The following is a 20,855-nucleotide window of genomic DNA, read 5'->3' as shown; positions in this document are numbered from 1 at the left end:
ATGTCTCCTATTAAGCCAGACAAAGCAGACCTACAAAAACAAATCCATACTATTTCTTGCTATTTTTTTGTTTTGGAAAATACTGTTATCTTTGTTATTTATGTAATGGGTTTATTACTGTCAGTTTCCAATGAGTTAATTTCTCAGTTTTAATCTCTATTATAGTAAATCCTCACAAACAAAAGCTCTTTGTGGACCTCAACAATTAAGAATGTAAAAGAGTTCTGAGACCAAAAAGTTTGAAAACCACTGTGCAAAAAATTTGTACTAAGTGAACTGTTAAATTAACTATTGGGAAAGAAAGAAAAAAAAAAAAAAACAATCCTTACCTTGTTTCCTTTTCACCCATGATACATAATGGCCTGAAGAGCTAGACCTTCCCTGATGTGTTAACACTGCTTGTAAGTCATAGTATCCACAATTATTGGAGCCAATGTCTGAAGAAAGATGTAAATCCAACAATATTAGATAATGAAGAGACGTGATTTCTCCAGCTAGGTAGCAATAGGTTAGCCTATTATTAGAATTCAATAAGATACTACAGTTCAAAGTTAAGGATTTATGGAAGATATTTTAAGATGTCTATTATTCATAGAACTACATCCTAAAAAGACTGATTTTTACTGTGTGTCTAATTAAGGTAAATTGTATTTTAAAAATCTGACTTTCTGGGGCACCTGGGTAGCTCAGATGGTTAAGCGTCTGCCTTCGGCTCAGGTCATAATCCCAGGGTACTGAGATTGAGCCCCACATCGGGCTCCTGGCTCAGCAGGGAGCCTGCTTCTCCCTCTCCCTCTGCCTCTCTATCTAATGAATAAATTTAAAAAAATCTTTAATAAAAAAAATGATTTTCTTTTTAAAAAAGCATGATATCTGAAAAAAAATAGAGAAGTGCCAGGACAATAATTTTACCTTACACACACACAGTAACTCAAATGAAATGATTTTTTTTCCACTTACCATCAGCAAAAGAAAAAGGCTCATATTTAACTTCTTTCTGGGGACTACTCTTTTTGTCACTCTGAGAGGAAAAAAAATTTTAAATCATGATACTGGAAATAAAATTTGTATTCTATTCAATAAATATTCTTTCCACAAATATTTACTGACTACAATACAAAACACTACCTTACAAATTACTAAAACGATATAACTATAGTTAACACAAAACTGTAAACCCAAAGGAGCTATACTTCAACAATATACAATCTTGTATGCACAGTAACAGACCCTCTGATTCTAGGACCAACTATAAGCCACTAAACCTACAGCATATCAGTGAATATAAGAGTACAAACAATGCTCTAGGGTAGGAAAGGAAAACCCAATTCTATATTTTTACCAAAATCCTATCAAACCACATAGGATTAAAAAAAAAAAAAAGATACCTCAATGAAACAGAAAAGTGGAATTACTGCAACTAACATTAAACCTACTAAGACATGGCCACCTGCTCAAATGAACTGAATGAACTTAGCTTAAATGAGCTGAAATATTTAATTCAGCAAATATTTACCTAATATTGAAAGAGATGATTCACTATTTTAGACAAAGATCTTTGGTGGGAATTCCCTGCCTCAACCCATTTCAGTGTGTAATACAAAAAAATTAAACTTATCTAGGCATATGGGCACAAAGTTCTTGAAAACTATAATGGTAATGAATACAATGCAAGTAGTTTAAAGATCACTAGAGTGACAAGTCGTCAAAGGCTCCCACAACAAAAAAATGGCAATTAAGTCAACCATTCCTTTTTGTATTAAAATTTGACACCTAGAGTAACCATAGAAAAAGGCATACAAAGAAAAAGATCTTTAAAAAATTGTAGATAAGTCAAATTAGAATTCTATTATATGTTCAATAACCTAGAAGGCAATAAAAAGAAGTGAAAAACAGAACAAAGAGAAAGCAAAATATAACACAATTAACTAACAAATCAACTTACATTAAATGTAAATGGTCTAAATAAAGCAATAAGAGATTAACAATGTATTAAAAAACACGACCAACTCTATGCTGTCTATAAGAAACTCTTCAAATATAATACAGGCAAATTTAAAGTAAAAGAATACAAAAAGACATCATGCAAACATTAACAAAAACAAAGCAGCATTGGCAATAGTATCAGAAAAGAAGACTTCAGAGTAAAGAAAACTACCAGGGACAGAGAGGGACGTTGCCTAACATAAAACGGTCACTCCAGTGCTCGCTTCAGCAGCACATATAATAAAAGGGTCACTCCACTTAAGAATACTTAGCAATCCTAGGGCGCCTGGGTGGTTCAGTTGGTTAAGCAACTGCCTTCAGCTCAGGTCATGATCCTGGAGTCCCAGGATCGAGTCCCACATCAGGCTCCCTGCTCTGTGGGGAGTCTGCTTCTCCCTCTGACCCTCTTCCCTCTCGTGCTATCTCTCATTCTCTCTCTCTCAAATAAATAATAAAATAAAATCTTTAAAAAAAAAAAAGAATACTTAGCAATCCTAAAGGTGTATGCACCAAATAACAGAGCTACAAAACATGCAAAGCAAAAGTGGACAGAACTGAATGGAGAAACACATAAAACCACAATTTTAGCTTCCTCACTCCTCTCACAAAAACTGATAGAACTAGACAGAAAAACAGCATGGGTTACAGGAACATGCAACACCACCATCAACCAACTGGATCTAATCAACATCTACAGAACATTCATTCCATTCAACAACCATAAAATGCAATTTTTTTTTTCCAAATACCCACAGAACATATACCAAGATATATCACATCCTAAGCCATAAAGCAAACTTCAAATTTAAAGGAATTTAAATCACACAAGTGTGTTCTCTCACAATGAAATCAAACTAGAAGCAGTAACAGCAAGATAATAAATTTCCAAATATTTGGAAACTAAACAAGACACTTCTAAATAATCCAAATTCAAAGAGAAGTCCCATGGGAGATTTATTTTTTTTAAATACAAGGAATAGAGAGGTGTCTGGGTGGCTCAGTTGGTTAAGCATCTGCCTTCAGCTCAAGTCCTGATCCAAGTGGGCAGTCTGTTTCTTCCTCTCCCACAGCCCCTCCCCAACCCCTGCTCATGCTCTCACTCTTGTGCTCTCTCTCCATCTCAAATAAATAAAACCTTTAAAAAAAAAAATTACAAGGAACAGAATGAAAATGAAAATACAATATAACAATTTGTAGGACAGAGTAAAAGCACTGCTGAGAGAGAATGTATAGCACTAAATGCATACATTAGGGAAAAGTTTGAAGTCAAAAATCTAAGCTCCCACAATTTAAGAACTAGAAAAAGGAGAACAAAATAAACCCCAAACAAGCAGAAGAGTAGAAATCATTAATATTACAGAAAAAGAGAAAAATCCATTTAGCCAGTTCTTTGAAAAGATCATAAAACTGACAATCCTCTAACAAGACAAAGGAAAAAAGACAAATTACCAATATCAGGAATGAAACGGGACAGATATTACAGACCCTGCAGACATCAAAAATAAATAAATAAATACAAGGAACAACTCTACAACACAAAATTGACAAGCTAGATAAAACACATCAATTCCATGAAAACAAAGTACCAAAACAAACCTAATATGAAATACATCATTTGAATAGCCCATAACTACAAAGGAAGTCAAATATTTAATTTAAAAATGCCTGGAAAAAAATCTCCAGGCTGCTTTTTTTCTACCAATGTTCTACCAAACCTTTAAAAAAGAATTAACACTAATTCTACACAATCTTTCAAAAAATAAAAGAAGAAAAAAAGAAACAGTTAATAAACCAGTTCAGCAAAGATCAATATACAAAAATCAATCACAAAGAATAATCTAAAAATGAAATTAAGAAAGCAATGCCACTTACTCAAACATCAAAAAAGAATAAAATACTTAAGAATAAAGTTAGCCAAAGTATAAGATTTATATACTATAAACTATAAAACATTGTTAAAAAATTAATTAAGATACAAATAAATACAAAGACATCAAGTTCATGGACTGCCGAGACTTAATGCTATTAAAATAGCAATCCTTTCCAAATTATCTACAGATTCACTGCAATCCTATCAAAATTCCAATTGTTTTTTTTGAAGTAATACACAAGCTGATCCTAAAATAATGGAAATACAAGGCATTCATAAGAGCCAAAACAATCTTGAAAAGAAGAACAGCTGAAAGGCTCATACTTTGCTACATCCTTACTACAAAATTACAGTAATCAAGACTGTGATACTGGCATAAGGACAGACAAAGACCTGTGGAATAAAAGAGAGTCCAGATATATAGATCTCTATAGTCAACTGATTTTCTGCAAGGGTACCAAGACCATTCAGTGGGCAAAGAACAGGATATTCACACGCAACAGAATGAATTTGGATATGCACCTCATCCCACACACAAAAATTAACCCAAAACAGATCAAAAACCAGGGAAGAACTAAATGGGAAGAACTAAAACTTTAAAACTCTTATAAGAGAAACAGACATAAATCTTTGTGGCCTTTGACTAGGCAATGGTTTGTTAGATAAGACACCAAAAGAACAACCAAAGAAAAATACACTGGATTACCTAAAAATTAAAAACTTTTCCTCTGCAAAAGACCCTAAAAAAGATGAAAAGATAAAGACAAAGGCAAGGAGAAAATATATGATAGCCATGTATCTGACAAAGGATTAGTATTTATAATATAAAGAACTCTCAAAATTCAAGAGTGAAAAATAGCACAATTAGAAAATGAATAGACAAGAAGAAACATTTCACCAAAGAGGATATACAAATGGCAAATAAATACATGGAGACACACTCAACATTATTAGCCATTAGGAAAAAGCAAATTAAAAACCACAGTGAGATATCACTGCAAACCTATCCAAATGGCTAAAATAGGGCACCTGGGTGGCTCATATGGTTAAGCCTTCAGCTCAGGTCACGATCCCAGAGTCCTGGGATCGGGTCCCCCATCGGGCTCCCTGCTCCTTGGGAGCCTGCTTCTCCCTCTGCCTCTCTCTCTCTCTCTCTCTGTCTCTCATGAATAAATAAATAAAATCTTTAAAAAAAAAAAAAAAACAAATGGCTAAAATAAAGAATACTGACATCACCAAATTCTAGCAAGAATGCACAAAGTGGATCAGTCATATACTGCTAATGAGCATTTAAAATGGTATAGTCCCTATGGAAAACCTTTGACAGTTTCTTTAAAAATTAAATATACAACTATCATGCAATCTAGCAATTATACTACTGGGTATTTATTTCCAGAGAAATGAAAAGTTATGTTTACACTAAAACTGGTACATGAGGGGCACCTGGGTGACTCAGTCGGTTAAGCATCTGCCTTCGGCTTAGGTCATGATCCCAGGGTCCTGGGATCGAGTCCCACATCAGGCTCCCTGCTCAGCAGGGAGTTTGCTTCTCCCTCTCTCTCTGCCCCTCCCCCTGGCTCATGCTCTCTCTCTTTTTCTCTCAAATAAAAAATCTTTAAAAAAAAAAAATGGTACATGAATACATATAGCAACTTTATTCAAAATAAATGAAACTAGAAACAATCCAGCTGTCCTTCAATAGCTGAATGGTTGAGCAAAATATGGTATATGCATAATGGAATACTATTTAGCAACAAAAAAGAAGGAACTACTGCTATACAAAATAACCTGGACTAATTTCCTGAGAATTATGTATGCTGAGAAAAGAAAATCCCAAAAAGTTATATATGATAGGATTCCATTTATACAGTATATATATAGTATATGTATAATATAGTATTATATATATATATATTCCATTTCATGTCTTAAAATGACAAAACTACAGAAATGGAGAAACAGGTTAACAGTTGCTAGGAATTGAAGAGGAGGCAGGGGCCAAAGGAAAGTGGGTTTGTCTACAAAGGGGCAGTATGTGGAATTTTTGTAGTGATGAGAATGTACTGTATCTAGACCGCATCAAAGTCAATATCCAAGTTGTGATACTGTGTTATTATTTTGCAAGCTATTACCACAGGGGAAACTTGGTAAAAGGTACCTGGATCTCTTCATATTATTTCTTTTTTTTTAAAGATTTTATTTATTTGACAGAGAGAGAGAGTGCACTCACAAGCAGGGGGAGCGGCAGGCAGAGGGAGGAGAAGCAGGGAGCTGAGCAGGGAGCCTGATGCGGGGCTCAATCCCAGGACACCGGGATTACGACCTGAACAGAAGGCAGTCACTTAATGCACTGAGCCACCCAGACGCCCCTCTTCATATTATTTCTTATAAATGCATGTGATTCTACAATTATCGCAAAATAAATTTTAATGTTTAAAAAAACTATTTAACACATGCACTACACACACACAGTAATTTGCAGAATTTAAATTTGATATATAATATCACACTGGAAATATTTCTAGTTATCAGGAAAGATCTTTTTCATTGTGGAAAAAAAAAATCCAACACAGTTCAGCTGTACCCTATCTGAACCTAAAATAATACAACTTATTAAATACAAAGTTTCCTCAGGTTGTGATTTTAGCAGTTACAGCAGGCATACAAGCAGCACTTATTAAAAGATACAATTTATCACACCAGTCAGAATGGCTAAAATTAACAAGTCAGGAAACAGATGTTGGCGGGATGTGGAGAAAGGGGAAGCCTCCTACACTGTTGGTGGGAATGCAAGCTGGTGCAGCCACTCTGGAACACAGGATGGAGGTTCCTCAAAAAGTTGAAAATAGAGCTACCCTACAACCCAGCAACAGCAATACTAGGTATTTACCCAAAGGATACAAAAAGACAGATTCGAAGGGACACATGCATCCTGATGTTGACAGCAGCACCATCAACAATAGCCAAACTATGGAAAGAGCCCAAATGTCCATCGACTGATGAATGGATAAAGACGTGTGTACACACACACGCGAATATTACTCAACCAGCAAAAAGAACGAAATCTTGCCATTTGCAATGACATGGATGGAGCTAGAGTGTATTACACTAAGTGAAGTCAGTCAGTCAGAGAAAGACAAATACCATATGATTTCACTCATATGGAGTTTAAGAAACAAAACAGATAAACATAGGGGGAGGGGGGAAAAAGAGAGAGAGACAGGGAAATAAACAATAAAAGACTCTTAACCATACAGAACAAATGGAGAGTTGTTGGAACAAGGCAGGTGGGGGATGGGCTAGATGACAATGGGCATTAGAGGAGCACTTGTTATGATGAGCACTGGGTGTTGTATGTAAGTGATGAATCACTGAATTCTACTCCTGAAACCAATATTGTACTCTATGTTAACTAACTTGAATTTAAATAAAAATTAAATACAAAATTAAAAAGATACAACTTATTTGTCACTATAGGCATAGATGAGCCAATATTCTATACCACTAATTCCATCTAAAAATAGAAATAACTCCATGACTTACAAGGAAAACAATAAAATACACTGAAAACACTAGACAACACTTTATGTGAAATGCTTTGAGGAGATAAATATAAAAGAAATATAGGCTACAGATTACAGGAAAAAAGAAAATATTAAGCTTACTCTACCATAAAGGGCCTATTTACCATAACTAGAGTTCTTTTTCTTATGCTAAAATACACCTAAAACTTTGTATATGTGCTAAATAAAATAAAGGTTCATCCATTTTTACTAAGAGATTAACAAAGTAATTACTAAGAGATTAACAGTAATTGCTGAACACTGATTAAATCAGCAATAAGAACCTACTGTCTTTGGCTGCTGATTCACTTTTTTATCTTCTAGATCCTTAAATTTTGTTCGAAAAGAGACCATTTTCTCCTGAAGTTCTGGGGTACACAGTTCATACACATCCAACATAAGAGGAAATTTAACATCCTATATACAAACCAAAAAGAAAGAATATGTGTAAACACCCTTATAAAGGTACTTATTTAAAATATCTATCATACTTTTATAGTAGTACTTTCATAATTCAAATGAAGTTGAAAATAAAATTCATAAAAATCACTTGCAAATCTATGCAGCTGAAAACATCATAGTGCTTATTTTCAATGTGGTCCCAACTTTTTTTTTTTTTTTAAATAGCTCCATGCCCAGTGTGGGGCTTGAATTCATGACCCTAAGATCAAGAGTCAGGGGGCACCTGGTTGGCTCAGTTGCTTAAGCATCAGCCTTCAGCTCAGGTCATGATCCCAGGAGTCCTGGGATGGAGCTCCACATCGGGCTCCCTGCTCAGCGGGGAGCCTGCTTCTCCCTCTCCCTCTGCCTCTGCCTCCTCCTCCCCGCTGCTCATGCTCTGTCTCTGTCTCTCACTCTCTCTGTAAAATACATAAATAAAATGTTAAAAGATAAAGAGTCGCATGCTCTACTGACTGAGCCAACCAGGCACCTGGTTCTAACTTTTTAAGATTAAAAACATTTGTTTAGCTTTTTTTTCCAATTAAACCCAAGACTCTGACCACAGAAGAGTCACCAAATTTATATGACAAAAGAAGCATTTCAGAAACACAGCACAACAGTTGCTGTGAAAATAATGGATACCTAAAACTGACAATGGAATCAATTTACAAATGGGGTCACTTAATGACTTTTGTAATTTGAAATACACCTTTACAAAGAAATAATAGTGATACGGTTCAAAACTAATATTAATACATAAAGTTAACATTGTAAATACTCCAACTACATTTAACCTTATCATATAACAGTAAGTATATTTGTGTTTTTTGGGTTTTTTTGGGTTTTTTCTATTTTTTATTGTTATGTTAATCCCCATATATTACATCATTAGTTTTTGATGTAACAGTAAGTATATTTGAAAGTGTATTATGAATTTCAGGTCAAGAGGATAGAATTATAGACACCTCTCCCAGGGATCACGGACTGTGGATATGTAGCAGAGCTACAGTTCTACAGAACAGCTACATCATAAGGCTGGCTCTTACTCAAGAGATTACAACTACTGCACGAGAGAGTGCAGCATGCCTCCTACCCCACACTCCCATCCTCTAAACCTGCTGGGGTCAGTATCTGTGGAGTTGAGGATCTGGTCTAGAGCAGGATTTCTGGGGAGTGGAGGGCATCCATCAGAACTAATTGGGAATCTTATGAAAAATTTTTAGGACTTCAGGTCCTACTTAATCAACTGCTAGGGGTGGGCTGGTAGTGAAAGTCAGGCATGTGTATGATTTAAAATAAAAAGGACGGGGCGCCTGGTGGCTCAGTCAGTTACGCGTCTACCTTCAGCTCAGGTCATGATCCCAGAGTCCTAGGATCGAGTCCCACATGGGGCTCTTGCTCAGCAGAGAGCATGCTTCTCCCTCTGCCTCCTGCTCTCCCTGCTTGTGCATGCTGTCCCTCTCTCTAACAAACAAATAAAAATCTTAAAAAAAAGAACCACTTGTCTAATGTTAATAACGTCCCTACTTACAATATTTGAAAGAAAGTTTATCCCTAAAGGAAGAAAGAAACCTATTGTGAATTGGGGATTGCCGTCAAAGAATTACAATATTTTATTATACTGAAGTTCATTACTAACCTTAAGAACTTTAGCATTCACAGATTCCTTCTCTTTATAAAAAAATCGAACCATCTGAATTGTCAAGTAAGCAGGTAGTCGGCTGATCTTAGACTGAGGGGAAAGAAAATGCAAGAAATCCTATCACATGCAAATACCACAGAAGTTTTTAATGTTTGGTAAAAAAACAAAGACTGCGTAAAATTAACTAACTGGAAACCTTTCATCAAAATGGATTCAAATTCAAAAGGAATGCAAAACTTACAGATTTGATATATAAAGCATTTCTTTGCAATGTTGGAGACTGTTTAGTGATTTCTTCCTGAAGTCGCTAAAAAAAGAACAGAAGACCAAACATTTTTAGTTTTAAAGTATTTTTTCTGCAATATAGAATCACACTTTTTTTTAAAGTAAGCTCTACAGCCAAAGTGGGGCTTTAACTGATGACCTCGAGGATCAAGAGTTGCATGCCAGCCAGGTGCCCCTAGAATCACATTTTTAATTCTTTTAAAAATTAGTACTCCTTAATAGACAATATACGTCAATTGATTCATGCCACTGAAAAATAATTTCAATGAAGACAATGTAGGAAGGCTTTTAGATACGATTCAGTCCTTAAAAGGTATCAATTTATACTGGTGTGAACTCCTCAGAATGTAAATAATGTCTGAAGTTTTAAATTGTGACCCAAATGTTGCTCAGATTCTGAGTTTACACTGTATGTTATATAACATAAAAAAGCCTTTATGGCTTCTGCCTACATACAGATTATTAGAATACTCACACAGGAGGACAATTATGAGAATGTAGGAAACCCCTGTTCTTTATCCTTTATGTATAAAAGCCTTCTAGAGCCAATTATTCTCAAATTTGAGAAAAGTCATCACAAAGAAAACCTGTTAATCTAACAAATGTGGAAAAGTCTTTAGCGACTATACATATCTTGACCATGTCTGCCTTTCCATTTTTTACAGCCTATGTGACACTGAGCAAGACAGTTATCCCCTCTGGGCATCACATAGAAATGATGATAATATCTATATCATAGTGCTGTTGTGAGAACTACCTAAGTTAGTACATGTAAAAAAACATGGACAACCATTTGGCATACATTCTACATTCAATGAATTCAATAAGCTACTATTAATATTAAAAAAAGCACTACTAATGTGCTCTGCTTTGTAAGAACATTAATACACAAGAAATTGGAGTTAAAAATCTACTGTTAATGTTCACTATAAGCATGTTACTTGTGTAAAAAAATTCTTTTTAATTTTCAAAAATTACTAATCTCATTACAGAAGGAATCACCATCCGTGTAGCTTTTTAACATTTAATCAAGTTTGTTCGACAGCAAAAGGGTAAAGAAATATGGAACCAAATTACTCTAGAATAATCAGAACAAATGATGATAAAGCATCTAAACAATGGGCAAGACAATACATCTCATAAATACATGCTTTTCAAGAACACATATCTGGTGTGATGTTATTCGTCAGGTAAGCTATACATATTATCACTAATCCACTATCACCTAGAAGCTCCAAGTACATTTAGTTTTTCTGGAATTTTATAAAATTATGAAGAAAAAAATATCATCCTGAAGAGTCCCTGCCAAAACATTCCATTCGATACTCTCCAATTACATTTATGTTTCATGTTCTGATGTCCTGAAATTTGCACATCATAATTTGTTATAGGACTCTCAGGGGTTAGCCATTATTTTTAAGCTTTTAAAATGAACTTCTCTCAAAAGCCAGTATGCCTCACTACACTCCCCCTCAGTATCACAGGACAGAGAATATTACTTTCTCTCTTTGCCTCTTATGTATTTACCAACCACTCCCCTAACTGATCTTACCCCAAGTTGTAGATGGGAACTCCCTGATGACAAATTATCTTGTTTATCAATGCACTCCCTGCCCCAATTCATTGCCTATCCTCCAAAACATGTACATATTTCCCAAACCATATCAAAGTACTAAATTAGCAAGCAAAACTGTTATATTTTATCAATCGGCTCATTAGAGTGCATTCTGTAGTATGAAACTGGGGAAAGAGTACTAACTGGCGAATGAGAGAATCAAGTTCTAGACACAGCTCTGTGACAAAGCAATGAAGTCACTTACATTCCAGGGCCTCAGGTGCAATACTGGTGCAAAGGCAGAGGGCCTACGTGGCCTGATTTACACAGTACAATCCCAGTTGATACCTCATTATTACTAATAAATTCTCATTATAATACCCTCAGAGGCCTCCTGCAAGCCTCTGGTCACAACACTTCTGTCTACCTATCAATACACAATCTTGTGTCATGTGTGTTTCTATTTAATGATAACTCTGTCTTCACAGCCAACTATACTATAACCCATCCCTAAATGAAGCTTATCTAACAAACATTATTTTCTCCTTAAGGCTTATCTAATAAACATTCACACACAGCCTTCTCAGGCTTAGAACACTAGATAGCACTTCAGCACTATGCCTGAAGGCCATTTTAAACAGCAAATCAACAAAAAGCACAAAATTGCAGAAAGTTGTGGTACTAAAATTACAGTAAAAGGACACTTGTTAACAGTATGAGTTGAAACAAGAAGGGAGAGCATCACTTTTTTGGACCTCAGGTGAGACTGTGTCTGGCAACTCAAAACTTTTGCCACTCGGAACATGTCTACAAATGACCATGAAAGCACCAAGTACTGTTGTTACAGTTACAAATAAATTTTAGCAAGTACATACACCTGCAAATAGAGAATCTATTTATAATGAGGATCAACTGTAACTGATCTTACCAATTTAAGTCCTGTAAAAAGATACTTGACTTCTTGATTGATAAAACAGCTAAGTTGAAGTTGATTTTCCTTTCCTTTAGTGACCTCTTCTTCTTCAGATTCTGTACATTTCATGCTTTGAGAAATAAGATAAGGAATATACCAACAGGTAATCAATCTGCGCTAATATAATAAATTGTATGTTGAATAAAATAAATTATCCTAATGGTATTAAGATTAATAGCATCAATATTTGCAAATGACATCTGATAAAGGGTTAGTATCCAAAATATATAAAGAACTTATATGACACCAAAATAATAATTCAATTAAAAAAATGGGCAGAAGACATAAAGAGAACTGACACTTCTCCAAAGACATATAGATGACCGACACTCGAACGGATGCTCAACGTCATTCATCCTCAAGGAAATGCAAATCAAAACCACACTGTCACCTCACACCTGTCAGAATGGCTAAAATCAAAAACACAAAAAACAAGTGTTAGGGGCCCCTGGGTGGCTTGGTTGGTTAAACATCTGACTCTTGATTTCAGCTCAGGTCATGATCTTGGAGTTCTGAGATTGAGCCCCATGTCAGGCTCCGCCACTGGACATGGAGCCTACTTAAGATTCTCCCTCTCCCTCTCCCCCACCCCAACCTTTCTCTTTAAAAAAAAAAAAAAATTTGAAAAGACATATGCACCCCTATGTTTAATTACAGCATTATTTACAATAGCCAAATTATGGAAGCAACCCGTGTCCATCAACAGATGAATGGATAAAGATCATGGGGGGGTATATACAATGGAATATTATTCAGTCATAAAAAAGAATGAAATCTTGCTATTTACAACAACATGGATGGATCCAAGGTGTATAATGTTAAGTGAAATAAGTCAGAGAAAGATTAATACCATATGATTCCATTCTCAACAAGAATGAAGGAGGTGGGTGGGGGATGGGTGAAATAGGTATTGGGAATTAAGAATACACTGATTGTGATGAGCACTGAGTAATGTATGGAACTGTTGAATCATTATATTGTATATCTGAAACTAATATAACACTGTATATTAACCATACTGGAATTAAAAGAATTAATTAGCATCGTTCACTGGTATTTTAAATATTTTGGTTCCCCACATTTGTCTCAACATAAAGTGCTTCATGCACTTACCAACAATATGAGTAATGAATAAAAAAGGATAAACTCTAAAAAAATATAAGCTGGTACTTACACAGTCTTAAAATGGTTTTAACACAAAGATATATAAACAGAAATCTTTCAGTTTCTACCCATGACCTAGAAAATAGTCCTCCTCTGAATTCACGTTTTATGAATTGGTTCAATCTCATGTATATAATCTGGCTGATATACTCTTTCATACAATTAAAAATTAATTCCCTATGAAGTGAATTAATGAGGCTGACTCTGCTAAAGATATTCTTAGGAAAAAATAATACCCTTAAAGTGTACATTTATGTAAACTTTAGGATTACTCTGATGAGGTATTTTTCCAAATTCCTAAAGTTTCATTTTATCTTTTAGGCATAAAAGCCTCTGAAGATTTTTTCTACATACCCCACCAACCACTCCAATCAGTCAACAATGTTACTGATACCAATTCACTTCTACTAAGTTATGAGTAGTCTCTACAAATCTTGGCTCATAAGGATACGTAGTTTCAAACTCAACTCCGAAGAACTGATCAATTAAACTTTTCTTTTTAGAAGGTGTCACTGCTGATGCAGATGAAGAATCTGTCTGCAAAAATTAAAATGAAATAAAAATTCCAATTTTACTTCATATAGGTACTAATGTATATTTTTCCTCACACAATCCAGTTTAGTAAATACATATTTTAAGCTTTTTAAAATGTAATCCCTTTCTGTAAAATCCTTCTACTGTTCAAAAAACATTACCAAAAGACCACAGATGCTCAATAATATCAATTAAGTTTAATAAATAATACAATGAATTCAAGTGTCAGATGCAAGCTTTCAAATTCCAACTACGGACTGAGCATCTAAACTATTCAAGTACATGTCTATTAGGATGAATTTATTTCAAGCTTTTGGGGCCGGGGGGGTATACTTATCAAGGTATAATGAAAATCTATAATCACAAACATGTCAATTACCTCTTTAACAGAATCATCCTCTATGGCTTCCAATTTCTGTTGCAATACACGCATCATTTGTATCCAACATTCATTAGCATCCTGTAATTTAAAAATGACAAAAGTAAATAATCCTGGCTGTTGATACTGTTTTATCTACAAAATCCTTCCAAAAGAATTGCTGTTTCCTTATGGAAGGGGAAGAAAGCTGTTTTTTTTTTTTTTAATTTAAAAATATTAAGTCAAATTAGATATTATAGGATCTTCAAAACAGTGAGGATTCGAGAATATTCATTCATTCAAGAGATGTTTACTGAGCTCCTCCTTATGCTAACCACTGTTTTATTTTTATTTTTTCATGTTATGTTAATCACCATACATTACATCATTAGTTTTTGATGTAGTGTTCCATGATTCACTGTTTGCGTATAACACCCAGTGCTCCATGCAGTATGTGCCCTCTTTAATACCCATCACCAGGCTAACACCCACCCCCACCCCCCCACTCCCCTCCCCTCTAGAACCCTCAGTTTGTTTCTCAGAGTCCATAGTCTCTCATGGTTCGTCTCCCCCTCCAATTCCCCCCCCTTCATTCTGCCCTTCCTGCTATCCTCTTTTTTAGACACATAGCAGTAACCAACACAGAAAAAGTTCTCAATGGGGACATAAACAAAATATAACAAATTCATCTAAAGAGAAGAGTTATGAATAAAAAAAAGCAATACAGGAGCAGAAAGTGATGAGGGGAAAGAAGTGTGCTATTTCAATAGGATAGTCAAGAAAACTTCTGTGATGCCTTGACATTTGAGCTATGAGACCGGAAAGAGGTGAGGAAGCAAACCATGCACTTATCTGAGAGCCACAGAAATAAGAGCAAAGACCCTGCGAAAGAGGATACTGAAGGGTTTAAAAAATAACCAGGAAGCCAGTGTGTCTGAGAGCCAAAGAAGTAAGCAAGGGGGAGAGTGGCACATGAGGAGCTCAGATAGGAAGCCAGGGGCTAGATTATTCAGGACAGGGAAAGAAAATCACTAGAGGTAACGAACAAGGGACCAACATAATCCTGTTTACATTTTATAAAGGACTCTGGAGGCTGTGTGGAGAAACACTGCAGGACAAAAACAGAAGCAAGGTAATAGTTAACAGACCACTCTAGGCCAGAAACAATGATGTTGTGAACTAGAAAGGACTGATAATTGGGAGTATGTTTGGAAATACAAATAAACATGGTAAGTGTACAGCACCTAGGTTTTACATTTACAAAATGAAAACCACAGAACCTTGCCCTGTTTACCTGCTGAAGATATTGTCCTTGTTCACCCTTCTCTGCAAACTGTGGAAAAGCCATGTGCAAAAACTGCAGTAGAATAATAGGTGGAATACTAGAAGAAGTTTTATCCATGGAATCAAACAAATCTCTAAGGGCTTAAAAACAAAGCAAACACTGCTTTAATAAATGTGACATATTTAATACATGTTACTGTAAATTAATTCTAGACTAATACAAACAAAACTGCTGAGGAATATTTTTAAGCGTATCTACTCCTTTTGTAGTTGTCAAATTCCCAATAAGATTTGTTTTTAAATCTTGAAGAACGACCAGACTTTATAACGTAATCACTAACTATGAACAACTTCTGAGTCCTGCCCCTCAGTCTCTCTCCTTGCCAGCCTTTGTCTGCCAAACAAAGCAGGGCATATTCATTCACCAGAAAAAACACATAACCTCTGTCTAGGGATCAAATAGGCTAATGTTACTGCTCTGTTACTATGCCATTATCAGGCCATCAGGTTACCACGCTCAACCCACCTCCCTTTAAGCCTGTACTTGGTTCCCATCTACTCAACTCTGAAATTTTAAAATCTGTTAAACATACTTCCTGACTCTAGTGAGAGCTAAAAACCTTCTTCAAAATCTTTCCTTCACTGTCCTCTCTCACCTTCATAAATCTCATGCTCATAGACTCAGGCCCGCTCTGGGCGTTCAGAATACTTTTCCTCTGCTGGCTTCCTAGCTATCACACCTTGCCCTTACCTCATGTATGGCAAAATTCTAGTCTAGCCTAGCTTGACTTATTTTGTTAGCTAATATGTAAAATGTTATCTACCATTATTATACAAACTGAAGCCCAGCAAATATTATATCCCAACACAAAGCCAGTGTTTAATAAAATGTTCCCAAATAAATCAACTAAACATGGTGTTTAAAAATATTTTTAGGGGGCACCTGGATGGCTCAGTCATTAAGTGTCTGCCTTCGGCTCAGGTAATGATCCCAGGGTCCTGGGATCGAGCCCCACATCGGGCTCCCTGCTCAATGGAGAGCCTGCTTCTCCTTCTCCCTTTGCAGCTCCCACTGCTTGTGTGCATGTGTGCTCTCTCTCTGACAGATAAAAAAATCTTTAAAAAAAAATTTGGGGGGGAGGGACAGCTAAAAATCACGTTATCTACCAATCTAATGTTTCTTAAAATAAAAAAGGTTAAATTGTAATAACACTTTAAGGTACACAATACTCAAAATAAATGATTTAAGATTTAACATATCCCATAAAGAGAGCATCTCAAAGTATTTCATTAGTTTGAAATAAAGTCAAAAATGCACTCACTGTATATTAAAAGAGACTAGTAGGACATGACAACCTGCAATCAATATGTGATCCTAAACTGGCTCCCAAAGCAAAAAAGAAAAACAACTTTATAATGGGCAATATTGGGTCAACTGCCAAAATGTAAGTAGTTTGTATTTTAGAGTACTTTATCCATGTTAAACTCCTAGATTTTGAAAAATGGTAATTTTCTTGTGGTTATCAATGTACTTATACTTGGGAAATACATACTGAAGTATTTAGGAATAAGACAGGATGTCTGTACCTTACTCTCAAATGGTTCAGAAAATAAAGAACATGGTTATAGAGAATGATGAACCAGATGTGACAAAAAGTTAATAACTGGTGAATCCTTGGAACTGTTCTTATAATGTAGCACAAAATAAAATTTAAAAATGAAGAACAGTATCTTTCATCCCTTCACTACAAGACTCATAGGATACTGGAGAATTGCTGAAATTCTGAGTCACTCTCAGATACACAAGCAATCACGTGAACTAGATATAAGTGATATTTTTCTCATTAAAAACTTCAACAAATAAATCTAGTTTCAGGAAACAAAGGTCAAAGGAAAATCTCTAACTCCAAATGACACAGAGAAACCTACTGTTTATAGTATTACAAATTAACAGCTGACCACAATGAGATACCACTTCACACCCCTAGGCTGGTTATAATCAAAGACAGACAATACCAAGTATTATCAAGAGAAATTGGAACCCTCATTCATGGGAGAAATATAAAATGATGCCAACTGCTTTGGAAAACAGTCTGGCAGTTCCTCAAAAGGTTAAATATAGTTACCATATGACCAAGCAATTCCACTCCCAGATACATACCCAAGAGAAATAAAAACATTATGTCCACAGAAATGCTTGCACAAGTTTTCAGCAATATTTGTAATAGTCAGAAAGTGGAAACCACCCAAATGTCTATCAAGGATGAAAGGACAAATGGAATGTGATATATCCACAACAGAATCTCATTCAGCAATAAAAAGGAATAAAGTACTAATACATACTACAATGTGAATGAACCTTGAAAACATTCTAAGTGAAAGAAGCCAGTCAAAAAAGACCACATACTGTATAATTCCATTTATGTCAAAAGTCTAGAATAGGCAAATATATGGAGACTGACAGTAGATTAGTGGTTGCATAGGGCTGGGAGTGGTGAGAAGAAAATAGGATGAGTGCTAAATGTTACAGTTTCTTTTTCAAGTTGATGAAAACTTTCTAAAATTGACTGTGGTGATGGCTGCATAGCTCTGCATATACTAAAAGACAATGAATTATACACTTTAAGTGGGTAAATTATATGGGCTATGAATTATATCTCAATAAAATTGTTAACCCCTGCCCCCAAGAAGGCATGGCTATAAAAATACCCTATCGACCTAACCCTTAAGAGTATTCATTTGTAAAACTAGCCCAAAACAAATGGGGACAGAATACATGGTCCCATGTAATGAAGAAATAAGTTATTTCTAGCCTTTAACAATTTCAGTTTCTCCTAATACCTCATTCATGATATCCTTACACTAAGACTCTCTCTTATAATGACTGCATCAACTACAATAAAATCTATCTCTGGATGTCCCCAGAGATATATTTTACTAATAGAACCTAAAGCCAAAATTAACTTTAATCCAAAAACATCCAGACTGTTTTTCAGAAAAGACAGATATCATTGGTTTATAATTTGAACAATAAACTAAGTCCTTAAGTTGCTTAAGTATAAATACTCCAATTTTAATGAGATGTTTTACAAAACACATTTTGTAAACAGAAAGCTACTAAACAAACTGTAAGTGAAAAATAACATTTATTGAATACTACACTGCCCTGTCAAAAAAGGAGTATATTTAAGATACTGACCTGCAGTAATATACTGTGCTGAAGCCATTTCCCCTGAAGCTCTCAAGGCACCTGCATACCTGGGAACATTAAGGCAGAATTAAATAGGATTTAATTCATTCTGAAACTCAAAAGGGAAGAAACTAATTAAAAGAGCTTATGATGACATCTTCAACTGCAACTTTATCAGAGTTGTTCCCATCTTTCTATTTTCTTCTCTTCTGGTCTTATTCCCTTAAGCATGACTAAGAAAAAAAGGGAATTTAGATAAATGAAGCCTATTTTAAATTCCTTCTCCTAACTTATTTAAAAAAAAAAAAAAAGTTCCTGAAAACAGTGTCAAACAAAAAAGTACACTCTTAATGTCCATTATTACAAAGAAAATACGCTTTCAGAAATAAAAAAAAGCCTTAGGTCAAAAACATTAAATCAAAGTCAATACACCTACATTCAGCATTAACTTGCTATGTAACATTAAATAAGGCACTTAATTTCAAGTCCGTCTGCTACCTATATACTGCAGTGTTTCTATTAAATGACTTCTAAATTCACTTTCAATTTATAATTCTCATTTAATTTACAATAGCACAAAGGACTGGCCATCCAAAGGAAATAAACGATAGTATTCACTCATACAATGTCTTATGACATAGGATCAGAAATTATCACTCAGATAGTATCAAACATTGAGAGGTAGAGGAATTACTGTCTTTTCACTTTGATTAATACACCCACTGGAGGGACTAAGACGAAAGAACTGAAATCAACCAAGACTGGCAAGAATGTGGAGCAACGAGACTATCCACACCATCAATAACATGGGTAAACTTCAAAGACCATGCTGAATGAACTAAGCCAAACCAAAAATAAATTACATTCTGTACATTTAACCTCCAGAATGCACAAAACTATTAAGAGATCAGTAGCTGCTTGCAGAGCTGGGTGGTGGAGGCGATGAGGACTGGGAAAAGGTACAAGTACAAAAACATCCTGGGGTGAGGGAAATGTCCTACAGTTTGTAAAATGGGTAACACAGAATTTGCATTTATCAAAACTGATCACACCAAACACAAGATATTTGGTATTTACTATATGTAAATATTTTGATTTCAAAAACAAAAAAACCTCTGCGCTAAGTAGAATGAAAGAGGTCAGAGAAAATATGTTAAATTATATCCAATTAAGAAGTTCTGTTTTTCTTTTTCGTTTCTTTAGATCTTTTGGAAATTGCTATGGCTCAAATTTTTTTTTAATTTTTCAATATACAATTCATAACAATGTCTAAATTACATATGTTCATTTTAAAAAGTGAAAATCATAACAGTTTCCCACTCAGTTTACAACTACCTAAAAGGCATTTCTGAAGTTGAAATAAAGCACTAATAAAGCAAGTGTACCCCAAAAGATCAGTGAAGTATGTAATGACACAACTGCCACTGTTACTGATTCTCCTTCTAGTTACAGGGTGACATTGCTAAGTAACTATTCCTACATTTATGGAAAAGGCTACACTAATGAATTATCTTTTTTTAATAACTGAGAATGGAAAATCATGAGTGATTTAATACCATCCCCCCACAAAAAACTCTTGTTACGCCAACATTTAATTCCTAAGTAAAATAAAACCATCCAATAAACCAAATAACATTAACAACTGAACTTTACAAAGAAAAACTGTTAGAAAGGAGGAATTGACAAGAGTACTGAGATATATAACAGAAATATTGAGAGGTTTTACAGACCACCCCCCAAAAAAGAGTACCTTTTCTAGTCTCTATCAAGTCAATAATATATAAAAATTAAGTAATGATATAGAATGATATAGAAAATCTGAATATAACGAATATAATTCATCAACTTAATGTCTATTAATACCTATCTATCACCTACAAAAAGAGTATGCCTTGACTTTTCTATCATCTGTGAAATATTCACATCAATCATACACCATGCTCAACCCAAACATTCATCAACAGAAAAATGGATAATTATTTGGTAGTACAGTGTACAGTGGTACACTAT

General features: G+C 34.9%; 1 protein-coding gene across 2 annotated transcripts in view; it reads right to left on the bottom strand.

Moving 5' to 3' along the window:
- Positions 1-20,855, bottom strand: part of USP14 (ubiquitin specific peptidase 14) — a 47,347-nt gene that overhangs the window by 2,246 nt on the left and 24,246 nt on the right. For both annotated transcript variants that reach the window (XM_025886487.2, XM_025886486.2), the window contains 10 exons: positions 18,855-18,913; positions 15,666-15,796; positions 14,393-14,473; positions 13,931-14,016; positions 12,271-12,385; positions 9,744-9,809; positions 9,500-9,592; positions 7,708-7,836; positions 961-1,021; positions 330-437 (listed from right to left, as the gene is read on the bottom strand). In XM_025886487.2, coding sequence (XP_025742272.1) covers positions 330-437; positions 961-1,021; positions 7,708-7,836; positions 9,500-9,592; positions 9,744-9,809; positions 12,271-12,385; positions 13,931-14,016; positions 14,393-14,473; positions 15,666-15,796; positions 18,855-18,913 — 929 coding nt within the window. The remainder of the gene's footprint in view (positions 1-329; positions 438-960; positions 1,022-7,707; positions 7,837-9,499; positions 9,593-9,743; positions 9,810-12,270; positions 12,386-13,930; positions 14,017-14,392; positions 14,474-15,665; positions 15,797-18,854; positions 18,914-20,855) is intronic.

The sequence above is a fragment of the Callorhinus ursinus genome, unplaced genomic scaffold (genome assembly GCF_003265705.2).
Source record: "Callorhinus ursinus isolate GAN/ISIS: 27379988/994484 unplaced genomic scaffold, GSC_fseal_2.0 scaffold11, whole genome shotgun sequence".
NCBI lineage: Eukaryota > Metazoa > Chordata > Mammalia > Carnivora > Otariidae > Callorhinus > Callorhinus ursinus.
This window is presented reverse-complemented; position numbering and strand designations above follow the sequence as displayed.